Source organism: Alternaria viburni (assembly GCF_023758015.1).
Source record: "Alternaria viburni strain BMP 2772 chromosome Unknown scaffold_20, whole genome shotgun sequence".
NCBI classification, from domain to species: Eukaryota; Fungi; Ascomycota; class Dothideomycetes; order Pleosporales; family Pleosporaceae; genus Alternaria; species Alternaria viburni.
This window is the reverse complement of record NW_026055789.1, coordinates 617,476-631,431: the sequence shown is the minus strand read 5'-3', so window position 1 is coordinate 631,431 and position 13,956 is coordinate 617,476. Positions and strand designations below refer to the sequence as shown.

Genomic DNA, 13,956 nt, shown 5'->3' with positions numbered 1-13,956 from the left:
CGCCAGAATAGGGGTCAAGTCGAGCACACGGACTTGACGCTGTTCAGAGGAGAGCAAGTGCGCGGAATCCCGACGACGCGGTTCTGGGTATAGAGCTGACAGGGCTTGCCGGGGATGTGGCTGATGTGTGGGTAATTGGTGGTAGGGGAGTTGCTACTCATGGGTGTGGCCGTGTGAGATGGGTGGAGGGTTAGTTGGTTAGCATTGAGAGGGGGGACGGGGGTGTGAGGGGGATGGGCATGGAGTCATGCGTGTGTTAATAATGATGGTGATGGTGATGATGACGATTATGACGGGCGATTGAGCGGGTTAGTCGAGGAACAGAGTGTGTTAGGAGGATCGTGTGGACATTGATTTGTGTTGTGAAACAGGGCTGGGCTGTTGTACTCGAGGCGTGCGCCAACGTCATGGTCTGGTCAGGGTCAGGGTCATGTGAGCGACAGCGGAGGCGGACGGCGGATGTCAACGGTGACGGCAGGCGTGGGTGTGCCCGCCAACGTATTACCGTATGAGAGGGAATGCATGTCGAGTATGCTTAAGATTGACAGCAGTCGGATGGGAATGTTAGGGATGGTCAGGATTGTCCGGGCTAATGCAGGCACAGTGCCTAGGATAGGTGAGGGATGGGTGAAGGGGCAGGGGTCAGCGTGATGCGGCAGGCAGTCATCAGCCTGCACAAGCCATGGCAGGCAGGCGCTTTTTCATGAGCCTGGTCTGGGAGGTGCCCAAGTTGCGCCGGACGAGGCGGACGTCTCGTGTCGTGTACAAGAAGAAGGAAGCCCTCACTCCTCTCCCCGGTGCTGCCCTTGAGTGCTCCTTTTGCTGCACGCGACAAAAGTTAATTCCATGGCCCGTTTCTGTCTCTGCTATTGCCAAACCCGCCGTGTGAGACGTTGACACCAACACTGCGACACTGACCACGGCGACCACGACACGACGACGTCCTGCCATAACAGTGCAGCGCACTCATCCACGACACCTGATTCCCCGCTGTCTGCTCCTTCTTCCCTAACAGTACAGCACCCACGGCAAACTTGGTCTTGTCGGCAGGCAATGCTGCAGTGAGCATGGACCACTTGCCCTTGGGACCCCTAAGGAATTCACCACCACCCAGCACCGCCCGTTCACCACCGGCACGACGACGACTCCACGCCCGCCCTCCGCTGCTTACCCGCCGCCTGCTGCGTCGCCAGTGCCTGCCCGCTGGTCGCTGACCAACCGCATCTTCAACCTCAACCTGCGCGCGCTGTACCAGGGCCCGCCGCGCCAGCCCGCCTCGCGTCTCTGGAACCCCGTCAACTCGTCGCCGCGCACCCTCCAGATCCAGAACCCGCCGCCTGCGCCCCAGGCCCTGCCCCCGCCGCGCGACACCCACTATCCCAATCTGCCCATTGAGCGCGACTTTGAGACGCAGGCCAGAGAGGACGGCCGCGACGAGTACCCGCTGCTCTCGCTTCCCGAGCGCCGCCTGAGTCGCCAGAGCCCTGCGCCGAGCTCCCTCGCCGTCCAACGTTCCACGGGCGAGGACAGCATCAGCGGTCGCACCAGCATCGCCCTTCCGCGTGATCGCAGGAGCCAGCCGCCCACCCAGCCGCCCACGCCAGGCCTCGTCATGGCCTCTGCCGCCAACCCCAGGGACAGCGTCTCGCCCGCGCCCCATGCCGACAAAGACATCGAAGCCGGCCGCAACCACCAGCCCGCCGGCCTGTCGCGCGTCTCCCTGCCCGGCTCCGGACGCACCTCACTGCACTCGAGACGATCAGGGTCTGCAGCTGACGACGACGCCGACGCCGTGTCCGAGTTCCCCTGGGGCCCTTCGCATCCCTGCTTTCCCCATCCCAACCCGCATGTGCCACTCGACTCCGAGCTGTACAACACGACGCGCATTATCCGCATAAAGCGCGACTGGATGATGAAGGGCGACCTGGCCCCGACGTTTGCCAATCTCTACCCCGAGATCCTAGACCCCCTCGTCACCGAAGACGACTTCCGGATACTCATCAAGAAGATCAATGATACTCTCGTTGACGCCTTCGACCCATTCACCTTCCGCGCCTGCCTCGACACCGTCCTCGGCATCGCGACCTTCTGGCTCTGGGAAGACGCGGGCTTCACCGGCGTAAAAAAGCAACTCGCCGACCTCGAGCGCTGGATCGAAGACTGGAACCGCGACATCGGGTCCAAAGAAGCAGTCCGCATAATCCCACTACGGCGGACTGGATACCTGACAGTGCGTATACAAAAACACAATGAGTAAACCCACGTTTAACTAACCCTCCATAGCTCGACGTCCAAATACCAGATCCCCATCTCGGCCCCGACACAGGCACACGGCCGCACACGCAAGAAGATAATCACCCCACCGAAGCTTCACACCAGCAGCAGCACGAGCAATACCTACCATACCCCATTACGCCTACTCTGCAGGTTAATTCCCAACCCACCATCATCGAAGCGCAGTCATAATACCACACCAAACCACTATACGTACAACACAACACAAAGACATACGAGGAGAGACACAGTTCAAAAGCCAAAAAGGAACGATTCACGCGGTTTAGCGGCATATCGACATTCATTTGCATTGGTCGTTTGAGGAGTTTGATGGTGTCAAGTCAGTCTTGATTCTTGGGTCTGCTTGATTGGGTGGGCTGGGCATTCCGGTTGCCCTTTTCTTTTTTCTACTTTTCTTGTTGTAAGAGCTGTTACGACCTACTACACAATATCTGCGGCGACGCACAACCCTCACATACAAAGTCATAATGTTTCTTTTTTCTCTATCTCCTCATTGCATCGCATCGCATCTCGGGTCTTTTTGTTCATGGTCGTTGAGATCGTGGTTTGTTTGTTTTGTTTTTTGCGCGATCGTTTTCTTCCGAGTTTCTTTCCGATACCCTGCTGCGAGATGCGCTGTTGTCGGTGCGCTGCGGTCTTTTGTTTGTTCGGTTTGGTTTGGTCGGGCTGTGTAGGTGTGTGTGGCTAGACGGACCGGGCTGGACTGGGCGTATGTGCCATGTGCCATAGAGTGTGGCGCGTGTATGTACTATATTTATTTATTACCATCATTACCCATTTGCCATCTCCACCTTCCGTTTTCTCTACTAGATTCGGCGTTACTCACTTCCCAACAGCTGAGTTGAGTTGAGTTGAGCTGAGCTGAGTCGAACATCTTTTCTTGGTGTTGCAAGGAACAACTGACTCGACATCTCGCTTCAGCCTTGCGACTGACATAGTCCTGCATGAAAAGCCTTCATCTCGGTAATGCTGTCATGGTCGCGAAAGGCGCTGCATGACGTGATTGACGGCCATCCTTGGTGTGTGTGTGTCGTTTATGCGTTTCAGGTTTATGACGCGTTGTTGGACTGAGGTTTGGGGTGGGGATTGACGCGAGGGAAAGTTTAAGTATTGAAGGTAGGACAGACAGGGTTGGGTGGGAGGAAAGATTCCGAAGTTGTTCCTCGAATGGAGTGTAGAGCTGTTGCGTCGTGGCTTTTCTCAAAATGGATTGGGCAAGGAGACGGGGGAAGAGGAGGATCGGTGGGGTTGGCGGAAGAGTGGCAGTGGGAGTGGGATTTAAGTTTTCATCGGATGGGTTGGTCTGTGATGGTCAGGAAGGCGAGGTCTTGCGAGATCGATACATGTGCTTGTTGGCTTTGCTACCCTCCTCTCTGATATCCTTGCCGTTAACTTCCATCAAACTATCCAATGCACTCCCCACCCTGTCCACCTCCTCCTCACTTACTTCCTAATCATCCCCGGCCTAACATGTAAACTCGAGCTCTTCCTTATCCTCTCACTCACACTCTCACTCGCCGCCTCCACACTACCCTCCTCACTCTTACTTTCTTCGCGAACGGAACTCATGCGACGTGTTGTGTCGGCGCTTGATCGGCGGCTGTGGGTGCTGCGTGGATTGGCGATGGGGTTAGAGAGGATGTTGGAAACGTGATGGTCCGGGTTTGTGGATAGATAGGAGGAGGAGGATATTGAGCGGCGGCGGGGTGGAGGGGGACCGGGGGGTGAGGAGATGGTGTTGGTATTGGTGGAAAGGTTGGTGTATGGGAGAGAGGTGGGAGAGGTGAGGACGTTCCGTGTGACGACGCGCCTATTCAATGTCAGTTGTCAGTAACCAATCGACCAGTCAAACAAACACCACACCCAACCCACTCAAACCCAACCACACCATCTCCCCATCAAAACTCCCCGCACTCACCGATTCGCAGGCAACCTAAAACACGGATGCCATCCTACTCTCCCCCTCTCATCATCCCTCCCATCACCACCATCCCTCGCTTCCCCATCTCCAGGCCCAACAACCCAATACCAAACCGCCCACTGCCCCTCCTCCCTCATCTCCCCCACTGTCCTCCTCACCCCATCATAAACCTCTGGGCAAAACGACCGTGGGATCAGGCCGTTGGCGTCGAGAGCGCTGGAGGGGAGCATAGCCGGGACGGCGGCGTGGGAGAGGTAGCGCCATGTTTGGTTGAAGACTGTTTCTGTGGGTGAGGGCTCTTGGTTCATAGTCGGCGGTTGACTGTAGGACGGGGTGGGGTTGTCTTCAGAAGGTGTACGTCGTTTTGCGTGGACGTTTTTTCAAGGGTAAGGGCTTTGCGAGGAGTGGGCGTATGTGGAGGTGCGATAGTCTACTGGTACAGCAAAAGGGTACTTTTACTTTGCTGGCAGGTGGAAGTGATCTGTGAAATAGTGAAAACGGGTGTTGGTTGAACACGTACCGCAACTGAGTTTTCGCAGTGATTGGGGAAGTGAAAACGGAAGAGCTTTCTTCTTGGAAGACTAATGGGAAGACAGAGAGCGTACGTTCTTGAAGAACTGTGTCTTGTTCTTTCTGGGTCTATCGATCGGTTTACAGTGCTGTATGTAGGGAATCTACTAGAGGGTATGTGACATACGACTTACACGTAGGAGACGGTAGAAGCTTCTAAAACGCAATACCAGTCGTCAACCACGTATCACCACGATGCCAGCGTACGAGCTGTCCACCCCAGCACCACCACCCATCTCTCGCATCAGGTCCGAATCCCAGTCCGCGAAACAGAGAGATAGGAATAGGTTCGAAGAGCCAAACGCCCGCCTGAGCAAAGTCGTCGCAAAGAAGATGAGCCGTATAATAAAACCAGACATGAACGTACAAAAACGTCCATCCCCGCTTCAGCCAGCTGGGCAGACTCCTCCCTAGTCCAGCTCCGTTCGCAGCCTGCGTCAACCCTGCTTCAACAAAAATCCCCACAGCCTGCAGCAAGAAAAACGCCATCGGCCCCCTTACCGGCCTCGTCTCCCCAGTCGCAGTATAACTCCCACTGCCATGCACAACGCCACTCAGAAAGAACGCCACAAAAAGCTGCAACGCCTTCGCGCCCACCCCCCTCTTATCCAAGCCCACCATCTCAATAACCTTGCGACTAGGTTCCTGGAACGCAAACCGAAAAGTCTGATGCCACCAACTGCCCCACCAGCCCGCGAGCCCTTTATCCAAGACCACGCTGTACGGCGCCCACGTCTCAGGATACATCCAGGGTTCTGCGCGGGCGCCGAGGAGAGAGGGGGAGAGGGCGCCGCTGAAGAAGAGGGGGCCGAGGGCGAAGATGGTTTGGAGCGCGTATTTTACGGCGAGCATGCTGAGGAGGAGGTGGTATGTGTGTGTTAGTACGGGGCTGTTTGTGAGCCACGAGGGGAGGTGGGCTGGTGGTGGTGCTGCTCTGTTTGTCAAGCCCCAGAAATAGGGATCCCACATCATTGTTGTTTTTAGCAGGTCGAGGACTAGGTAGCCTTTGAGTAGGCGCCAGGTGTTTTGCTGGAGGAGGGTGCGCCGGTTTGTGAATTGTGCTACTTGGCCCGCGTGGGTTTTGTAGGTGTGCTTTGGGACGGTGGATTTGGAGTTGGCGTCGAGTTGGATCTGGATGGGTTTTGGGGGTGGGGGCAGGGCGGTGGTACGCCAGTTCCAGCCCATGCCCCGGAAGTTGCAGAATATATCCAGTACCCAGTCTAGGCGCTCGATGAAGGGGCGGAGAGGGTAGGGTTGCCATGCGTATTGGCCGTGGCGGTCTCGTGGCCCGGAGGAGCTGTTGACGAGGTCGGCTTTTAAGATGTGATTCTTGATTTCTTCTTTGGCTTCTGCACCTCTATCGTGTTGTGTCTTCTCTTTCCGCTGGTCTGGATCCGAGCCAAAAACGCCTCCGGTCCTTTCAATCCTCATGAAATCTGTTTGTGCATCGTTGCACACTATGATCGCGCCAACCCATGCTATACTCCATGCGTTGACCAGACCGATACCCAAAGCTGGTGCTACAGCCCTCGCCTTTGTGTATAGGTTACTGTAAGTTGCGAATCCGGCAATCCATGCAAATGCCAAGTACCGTCCTTTCTTGAGCCATGGCCGGTTCTGATGTGGGATGAGAAGATATATGATAACAAAAAGGGCGCCAAGGGTTCCCCATGGATACAAGAATGGTTGGTACTCCCCAGATGCGATAGCTTTATCGTATTGAGCGTGGTAGTGATCTAATAAGTCGTGATGCGAGCGCGGCCAAGGATCCTCGGATTTAAACAACATGCTTCCAAGCCAGAACGAGAAGCGATACAGAAGTAAGAAACTCACAACATAGGAAAGAAAGCACCAAGACTAAGCACTAGAAACCACAAAACAAACCAGCGTGGCGCAAAAGCTCATGGCCTTTCAGATGACGCACTGCATCTTGCCTTCGCTAGCTGACGCGCTAGGCCCGAAGCGCAATGGCGCTGGGCTGCGGGCGCCTGCAACACCAAACCTTTACCATCGTGATATTGCCGGACTGCAGCCCGCCACAAAGTGCGATTACCGTTCATTCTCACCCCAGTCCCTCTCTATCCCGAGTGCGAAGAGTGCGAAGTAAACCGTCAAGATGGTGAATATTACGGAGAAGATCAAAGAGTGGGATAGCGCCGAAGTTTTGATGTGGCCTTGCGCTAACGCCCCGCCAGGATTGAGGATGAGATGAGGAGGACGCAGAGTGAGTGGGACAGTGCTTTTTGATGATATTTGCGCTAACGAGATGCAGAGAATAAGGCTACGGGTATGTAGAAGCGGATTTGATTGCATCGATACTGGATGCATTGTGCATCACGTGCTGACAGTCAAGTATAGAATACCATCTTGGTCTACTGAAAGGGTACACTATCTATACTCCTATATATAGTCTCTGTATGCTAACCATGCTACAGAAAACTTGCCCGTCTCCGCGCACAACTCCTCGAACCCGCTGCAGGTGCAGGTTCCGGTGGAGGACAAGGATTCGATGTATCGAAATCCGGAGATGCGCGTATTGCACTCGTTGGCTTCCCGTCGGTAGGAAAGTCGACCTTCCTCTCCAGAGTCACAAAGACAAAATCAGAAGCCGCATCCTACGCCTTCACCACTCTCACGGCGATTCCTGGTGTGCTTGAGTATGGTGGTGCTGAGATTCAGGTCTTGGATTTACCGGGTATTATTGAGGGTGCTGCGGAGGGTAAGGGACGAGGAAGACAGGTCATTAGTGCTGCGAAGACGAGTGATCTTGTCTGCATGATTCTTGATGCTACGAAGAAGGCGGAACAGAGGCGATTGCTGGAAGCTGAACTGGAAGCTGTGGGTATCAGATTGAACCGTGAGCCACCGTAAGTTCACCTCAATACTTCCACGTCAGAATCTCATCGACAACAGGAACATCTATCTCAAGCCTAAGAAGGCTGGCGGCATGAAAATCAACTTCCAGGTCCCGCCCAAGCATCTCGACGAGAAGATGGTCTACAACATTCTCAAAGACTACAAGATGCTCAACTGCGAAGTCCTCGTCCGAGATGAAAACGCAACAGTCGACGACTTCATCGACGTCATCATGAAGGACCACAGGAAATACATCAAGTGTCTCTACGTGTACAACAAGATCGATAGCATCGGTCTCCCGCACTTGGACGAATTAGCACGCGAGCCACACACCGTCGTCATGAGTTGTGAGCTCGATCTCGGTATTCAAGACGTCGTGGACAGGTGTTGGGAAGAGTTGAGATTGATCAGGGTGTACACAAAGAGGAAGGGCAATGACCCAGATTTCTCAGAGGCGCTCATTGTACGACACGGAAGCACGATTGAGGATGTTTGCGACCAAGTCCATCGGACGCTGAAGGAGACGTTCAAGCATGCGCTGGTTTGGGGCGCAAGTGCCAGGCACGTGCCGCAGAAAGTGGGCTTGGGGCATGTAGTGGCCGATGAGGATGTTGTCAGCATTGTGGCAAAGTAATTGTGTTGTCGAGGCCTGGTATCAAATAGAGACGAATGAGCATCAGCTGTATACGACTCACAAGAGGGTCTGCCGAGACCGCCTAGAACCAAACCTCCCATGCCACCAATAACTGATTCTCACTACCAGTCAAGACAAATGCACGCCACAAAACGCGCAATCACGGTTTGTAAGCGCAAGAGTGGCGTGTCAACCGTGCTGTCACCGTCCGAGCATGTTCCGAGGATCGGATGAGAAGATCTGATAAGGGGCAGCGTCTGTAGGGCTGTCAGTCCACTTCCGGAACCAGCGGATGCGTCGATTCCGGCGCGCGAGATTGTGATGCGTAGTCACGTGAGCGTCTCTAGCCGGCCGTCTTGACGCTTGATTGGCACAAGGTCGACGGTTGAGGAACCAAAGCAGTTAACATGGACCCTGGCGACAATTCCCTCAGGGACGCTTGTACTCGGGGCGCCGAAAACTTATCGCCGATAAATGGAAGCGTTGCCGTTATGACTACCTACTTGAACGAGAGCATTCGCCTCCCCACATTCGTTTATACTCTATCCTAGATACTCTGCTCTTCTTACATTGCTCTTCTTGCCTGTCTCTTGTTGTGACGTGTACCTGCATTGTGTGCGCCCGTTGGTCCTCAAACATCACGAATCGCAGGCCTTCCGTACCTGAATCCGCCGATCGCCGAGGCGTCTCCTCGCCCCAGCCGAATAGCCATGGACGTCGTCCTCGAACTGGCAGACACCTTTCTCTTCGACCCTCTCTACGCGACCCTCCTCCCCGCTTCCACACCCTCTTTCGTCGGCAATGCAACGGTTTCGAGCATTAGAGAGGAGCCCACGGGCTTTGCGCTTCCGCACGCGACCTGGCAGTACGAGCCCTCGACGCAATTCTTCTCCGTCGAGCCCTCCAAGTATGCCTACATGAGCCAATGGACACGCGACGACTGGCGGCGACAGGCCGTGTCCTTGTACCTCATCACATGGTATGCGCTGCCCCAGCCTTTTACGTAGTTCTCCTCTAACAACGCTCCAGGCTCTTTGGTGTCCTAGTATACTATGTCTTCGCCGGCGCCTCGTACTTCCTCGTCTTCGACAAGTCGACCTTCAACCACCCGCGCTACCTCAAGAACCAGATCAAGCTCGAGATGAAGCAGGCCAACATTGCCTTCCCCATCATGGCCATCTTCACCGTGCCCTGGTTCCTGCTCGAAGTGCGCGGCTACTCCAAGCTATACGACACCGTAGACCAAGGCCCAGGACTCTGGTACAACTACCTGCAGTTCCCGCTCTTCTTCCTCTTCACCGACTCGGCCATCTACTGGATCCACCGCGGCCTCCACCACCCCCGCGTCTACAAGCACGTCCACAAGCCGCACCACAAGTGGATCATGCCCACGCCCTTCGCCTCGCACGCGTTCCACCCCGCCGACGGCTACGCCCAGGGCCTTCCCTACCACATCTTCCCCTTCCTGTTCCCACTTTCGAAATTCGCATACGTCTTCCTCTTCGTCTTCGTCAACATCTGGACTGTCCTGATCCACGACGGCGAATACGCGCACAACTCGCCTATTATCAATGGTGCTGCTTGCCATACCATGCACCACCTATACTTCAACTACAACTACGGTCAATACACGACGCTGTGGGACCGTCTTGGTGGAAGCTACAGGAAGCCTAACGACGAGCTTTTCCAGAAGGAACTCAAAATGTGCCAAACCGAGTGGAAGAAGCAAGCTGAGGCCGTCGATAAGATGGTGGAGGAAGTTGAGGGTGACGAGAACGATCGTACATACGCTTCTGAGACGAAGAAGGTCCGCTAGACGTTCTTTCTAACTGCATCACATTGCATGTTAGGAAGATTGAGACGCCGTTACGATATGGGTGGGGTTAAGGTGTATATATGCTTGTGCGATCGCAGGTCGATCTCCATCGGCTACCTGTTTCTGCGTGTACATACCATTCTTTACGTTCGCTGCATCAAAAGTTTGAGTATAGTGGCCTCGCTTTGCAGAGCAAAGTCCTTGTTTGTAATGTCATAGAACTTAGGGAGAAAGAGTCGCCTCATAGGATAGTAATAGTAATTTGGTCGAGATTCAGCATCCAGACCCACTGAGATCTGAGTTCTCGTGGTAATGTGCTTATAAACACAGTTCGTCTTGACATGTTGGTAAGCTTGACCCCTCGTTGTAGGAAGCGGGGTATGCATCTTAGCACTTGGCTGTGCTCTGCACGCCCTACGAGTACATTTGTGTGGGTCGTGTATGGGATCCGATAGTACGCTGACTCTGTTTATCGCTGGAGTGATGAATATATAGTCTCTCGAAATATTAACTTATTGAAGGACATCTTCCGGGGGCCGATCGTATGGAGTTTGGATACACAGCATTATCAACTTATCGAATGCATGGAAGAGACATGGGAAAGGATATCAAATCACTAAACTGTCAGTATAAACAGACATCATCCCTATCCAACATACCTACACATACTAACACCTCCTCCAGCCCCAGCATTCCCACTCCACACCCTCACCCACCACCCTCACCACCACCAAAATGTCCACCCCACCACCCAACCCCCCCTCCCCCCTGATCCACATAACAACCGTCCACGCCGAAGGCGAAATCGGCGACGTAATAACCTCCGGCATCCCCGACCCCATCCACCTCCCCACCATGTACGCCAAACTGCAATACTTCCTCCACAACGCCGACCACTACCGGCAACGCCTCATGCAAGAGCCACTCGGCCGCGTCTCCCAATGCATGAACCTGCTCTTATCCCCCTGCGACCCCTCCGCTCATGCCGGTTTCCTCATCCTGGAGAGCGACGAGTATGCGCCTATGAGCGGGAGTAATACTATTTGCGTTACGACTGTGTTGTTGGAGAGTGGGATGCTGGAGATGAAGGAGCCGGTTAGTAGGGTGGTGTTGGATACGGCGGCGGGGGTTGTGAGGGTGAGGGCGGAGTGTGAGGGGGGGAAGGTGAGGAGTGTGGAGTTTGATAATGTTCCTGCTTTTGTTCAGGAGCTTGGGTTGAAAATCGATGTAGAGGGTTTGGGCGTTGTTGAGGTGGATGTTGCGTGGGGGGGCATGTATTTCGTGCTTGTGGATACGGAGAAATTGGGGTTGGGGATTGGGGTGGAGAATAGGCATGGGAGGCGGCTTGTGGAATTGGGTCAGAGGATTTTTAAGGAGGTTAAAAGGGTTTATGAACCTGTTCATCCGGCGAATGCGCAGATTAGGGGGGTTAGTGCGGTTGAGTTTACAGGGCCGGTGGTGGAGGAGCAAGATGGCAGTTTGGCGAGTGTTAATACGGTGGTGGTGAGCCCGGGCAGGTTCGATAGGAGTCCGTGTGGGACGGGGACTTCGGCCAGGATGGCGGTCTTGCATGCGAAGGGGTTGTTGAAGGTTGGGGAGAAGTTTACCCACAAGAGTATCGTGGGGACGCAGTTTCAGTGTAGTATTTTGGGTACGACGGAAGTGGGCGGGTATGAGGCGATTCTACCGAGGGTCAAAGGGAGGGCGTGGATTACGGGGTACAGGCAGGTTTTAGTGGATAACGGGGATCCTTTTCCAGTGGGGTTTAGGGTTGGGGATGTTTGGGGGATGGAGGAGTGAGAGGTAGGTGGAAGGATAGAGGAGTGGAACTGATGGATGAATTGGAAGACAGAGACGAAGACGTTGGTGAGAGTATAAGCAGCTGGAGTCTTGAATATTGATGGTACTAGATATGAGTTCTGTGGTTCAATACCTGTAGAGATTGGGAGACGGGAAGCAACGGATGCACCCACAGTGTTCCTCTCTCAATGAGGCGGCGACAGTGCTAGAAAGTAACACATAGTCAACTATTTAAGCTTGTTAGTTGCGAATGAAAAAGAAGATGGTTGGAGCCTTCACACTTCAGATGCTAACAAATTGTGTACAGTGACTCTTGGACTACATGTCGTTGCAGAGTAGCATCTAGCGATATTTCCTATTACGAACAGACTGCATCCAAGCATATGCGCCTCAGTAAAAGGAAAACTTCTTCCGTCTACATCTCAAGAAATCGCATGTGCTCTTCACACACTTTTGTCATGACTATGCGTCCGGGGAAGCCGACCCCCAGCCCCTTTCCGTAACAGGCATATTCGTCAAGCGCTAGCATATCTAGGTACACTTCGGAACTTCGGGCCATCTCGAAGTCCTAGATAGAATTTGAAGACGGGAGAAGTAGTAACCGCCCATCTCCCAAAAATCGCGGGGCATCCTCTTCCCTCCCACAACCACCCACCCCCTCAACGAAAGCTGCATCAGCGACCCAAGCCTCGCGCACGCAAAACCAGCGGTGAGAAAAGACCAACACTTCTTCATGTGCCTCGCAATTCCCGTGCCCAGCCATTTTCCCAGGATGCCCTCGCTAACATGTACCAACGTTGAGAAACGGGACCGAGGCGAGAGGATGCGAAAAAGCAATTCCCACCCACACACTCCACACACCAACTTCCTCATTTGGACTGGGGACACCCCCGCCACACCACAAACTTGCCTTTCTCACCGCTGTGTGGATCGATGGTACTGCGAGGCTAGAATTTAGGTTACCGGATGTGTAGTTGCATGGGTGGTAATCGAGCTGAGCCAAGGGCTGGTTTGGTGGGTTGGGGGGGTTTGATTGGGATATACGTTTTGCGGGGTGAATTGCTGTGGCGAAGTAGTACCTAGATAGCTGAGAACGGCCCCCGGTTTTCTCGCTAGCAAGTACGGGTACCATGGGAATGCGCGTCTTATGACAGCTACCAATGCCGCGGGACTGTCATTGAGAGAGGGGAAGATTAAAGGTAGTAGCGTTGACAGTTCTTCTCGTCGAATGATCACATAGTACGTGTCCTGCGAGTTGATTGGAGCGCGCAGAAACACCCCGGTACCATGGCGGTACATGGCGAGATCATCATGAAGTCCTTCGTTGTGCATCGGTGTCACCGATGAGATACGTGGCTCTTGTTGGTTTACTCTGCTTCACGTATCTTGGTTCAGGGTTGAAGTTTACTCGCATTAGTTAAACCTTAACGATATGCTTGAGGGAAGTAGGTGGCGCACGGTCTCGCCTTGGACGTACATGATGGTAAACGGTGCACCCGCTGTAGCTTGTCGGATCGGGTTTAGCATATGTTATGGAGCGGCTGATGCATCGCATACCTTGATACATGTACACTGTAAGGTATCCTCGCAAGAGAATACTCGCCCTGTTGCATGCATGTACAGATACATGCGCGGTGTCATCACCATCATGTACACTACGGCTGGTATGGCATTCGATGGATCTGCTGGCTTCTTACCTCAATAGTCGTGTCATTCTGATTGACGGAAAGCTAGGAGATATCGCGGATGAGGGTCGGCCTATGGTGAGCCTGGGCTGCAGCGAGTCTTTCTATGCTTAGCTGTACGCTATGCTGCTCTGCGACGACCGTATTGCTGTGAAACTACTGTTTCTCGGGACGAATGTTCATGTCGTGCTGTATGTGATGCAGTGCCATTTCTACCACCGCCATCAGCGCATTGTTGCAGTGCTAACGATGCTGCTGTACTTTTCGTATACTGAAATACGAATGGTAGTGCAGACATGCCACTAAAGCAAGCCTTGATAATTGGTACATTGGTTAGATTTGGGGGCGTAGTGCTATAGAGTGGCTCCTTGAGGTTGGT

At 53.8% G+C, this 13,956-nt stretch overlaps 4 protein-coding genes across 4 annotated transcripts; 3 read left to right on the top strand and 1 right to left on the bottom strand.

Moving 5' to 3' along the window:
- Positions 1 to 682: 682 nt before the first annotated feature.
- Positions 683 to 2,257, top strand: J4E79_008565 (uncharacterized protein; the record flags this gene model as incomplete). Its single annotated transcript, XM_049357420.1, has 2 exons — positions 683 to 797; positions 1,194 to 2,257. 2 exons carry the CDS (start codon positions 683 to 685, stop codon positions 2,255 to 2,257), a joined length of 1,179 nt encoding a protein of 392 aa, XP_049208318.1.
- A 3,166-nt stretch (positions 2,258 to 5,423) lies between these two features.
- J4E79_008564 (uncharacterized protein) lies at positions 5,424 to 6,217 on the bottom strand (the record flags this gene model as incomplete). The annotated part of the gene is made up of 2 exons (XM_049357419.1): positions 5,424 to 5,431; positions 5,467 to 6,217. The coding sequence occupies 2 exons, from the start codon at positions 6,215 to 6,217 to the stop codon at positions 5,424 to 5,426; spliced, it is 759 nt and encodes a 252-aa protein (XP_049208317.1).
- A 685-nt stretch (positions 6,218 to 6,902) lies between these two features.
- Positions 6,903 to 8,276, top strand: RBG2 (Ribosome-interacting GTPase 2; the record flags this gene model as incomplete). Its single annotated transcript, XM_049357418.1, has 3 exons — positions 6,903 to 6,931; positions 7,222 to 7,653; positions 7,700 to 8,276. The coding sequence occupies 3 exons, from the start codon at positions 6,903 to 6,905 to the stop codon at positions 8,274 to 8,276; spliced, it is 1,038 nt and encodes a 345-aa protein (XP_049208316.1).
- Positions 8,277 to 8,986: 710 nt separating this feature from the next.
- Positions 8,987 to 10,092, top strand: ERG3 (c-5 sterol desaturase; the record flags this gene model as incomplete). Its single annotated transcript, XM_049357417.1, has 2 exons — positions 8,987 to 9,255; positions 9,306 to 10,092. 2 exons carry the CDS (start codon positions 8,987 to 8,989, stop codon positions 10,090 to 10,092), a joined length of 1,056 nt encoding a protein of 351 aa, XP_049208315.1.
- Positions 10,093 to 13,956: the final 3,864 nt, after the last annotated feature.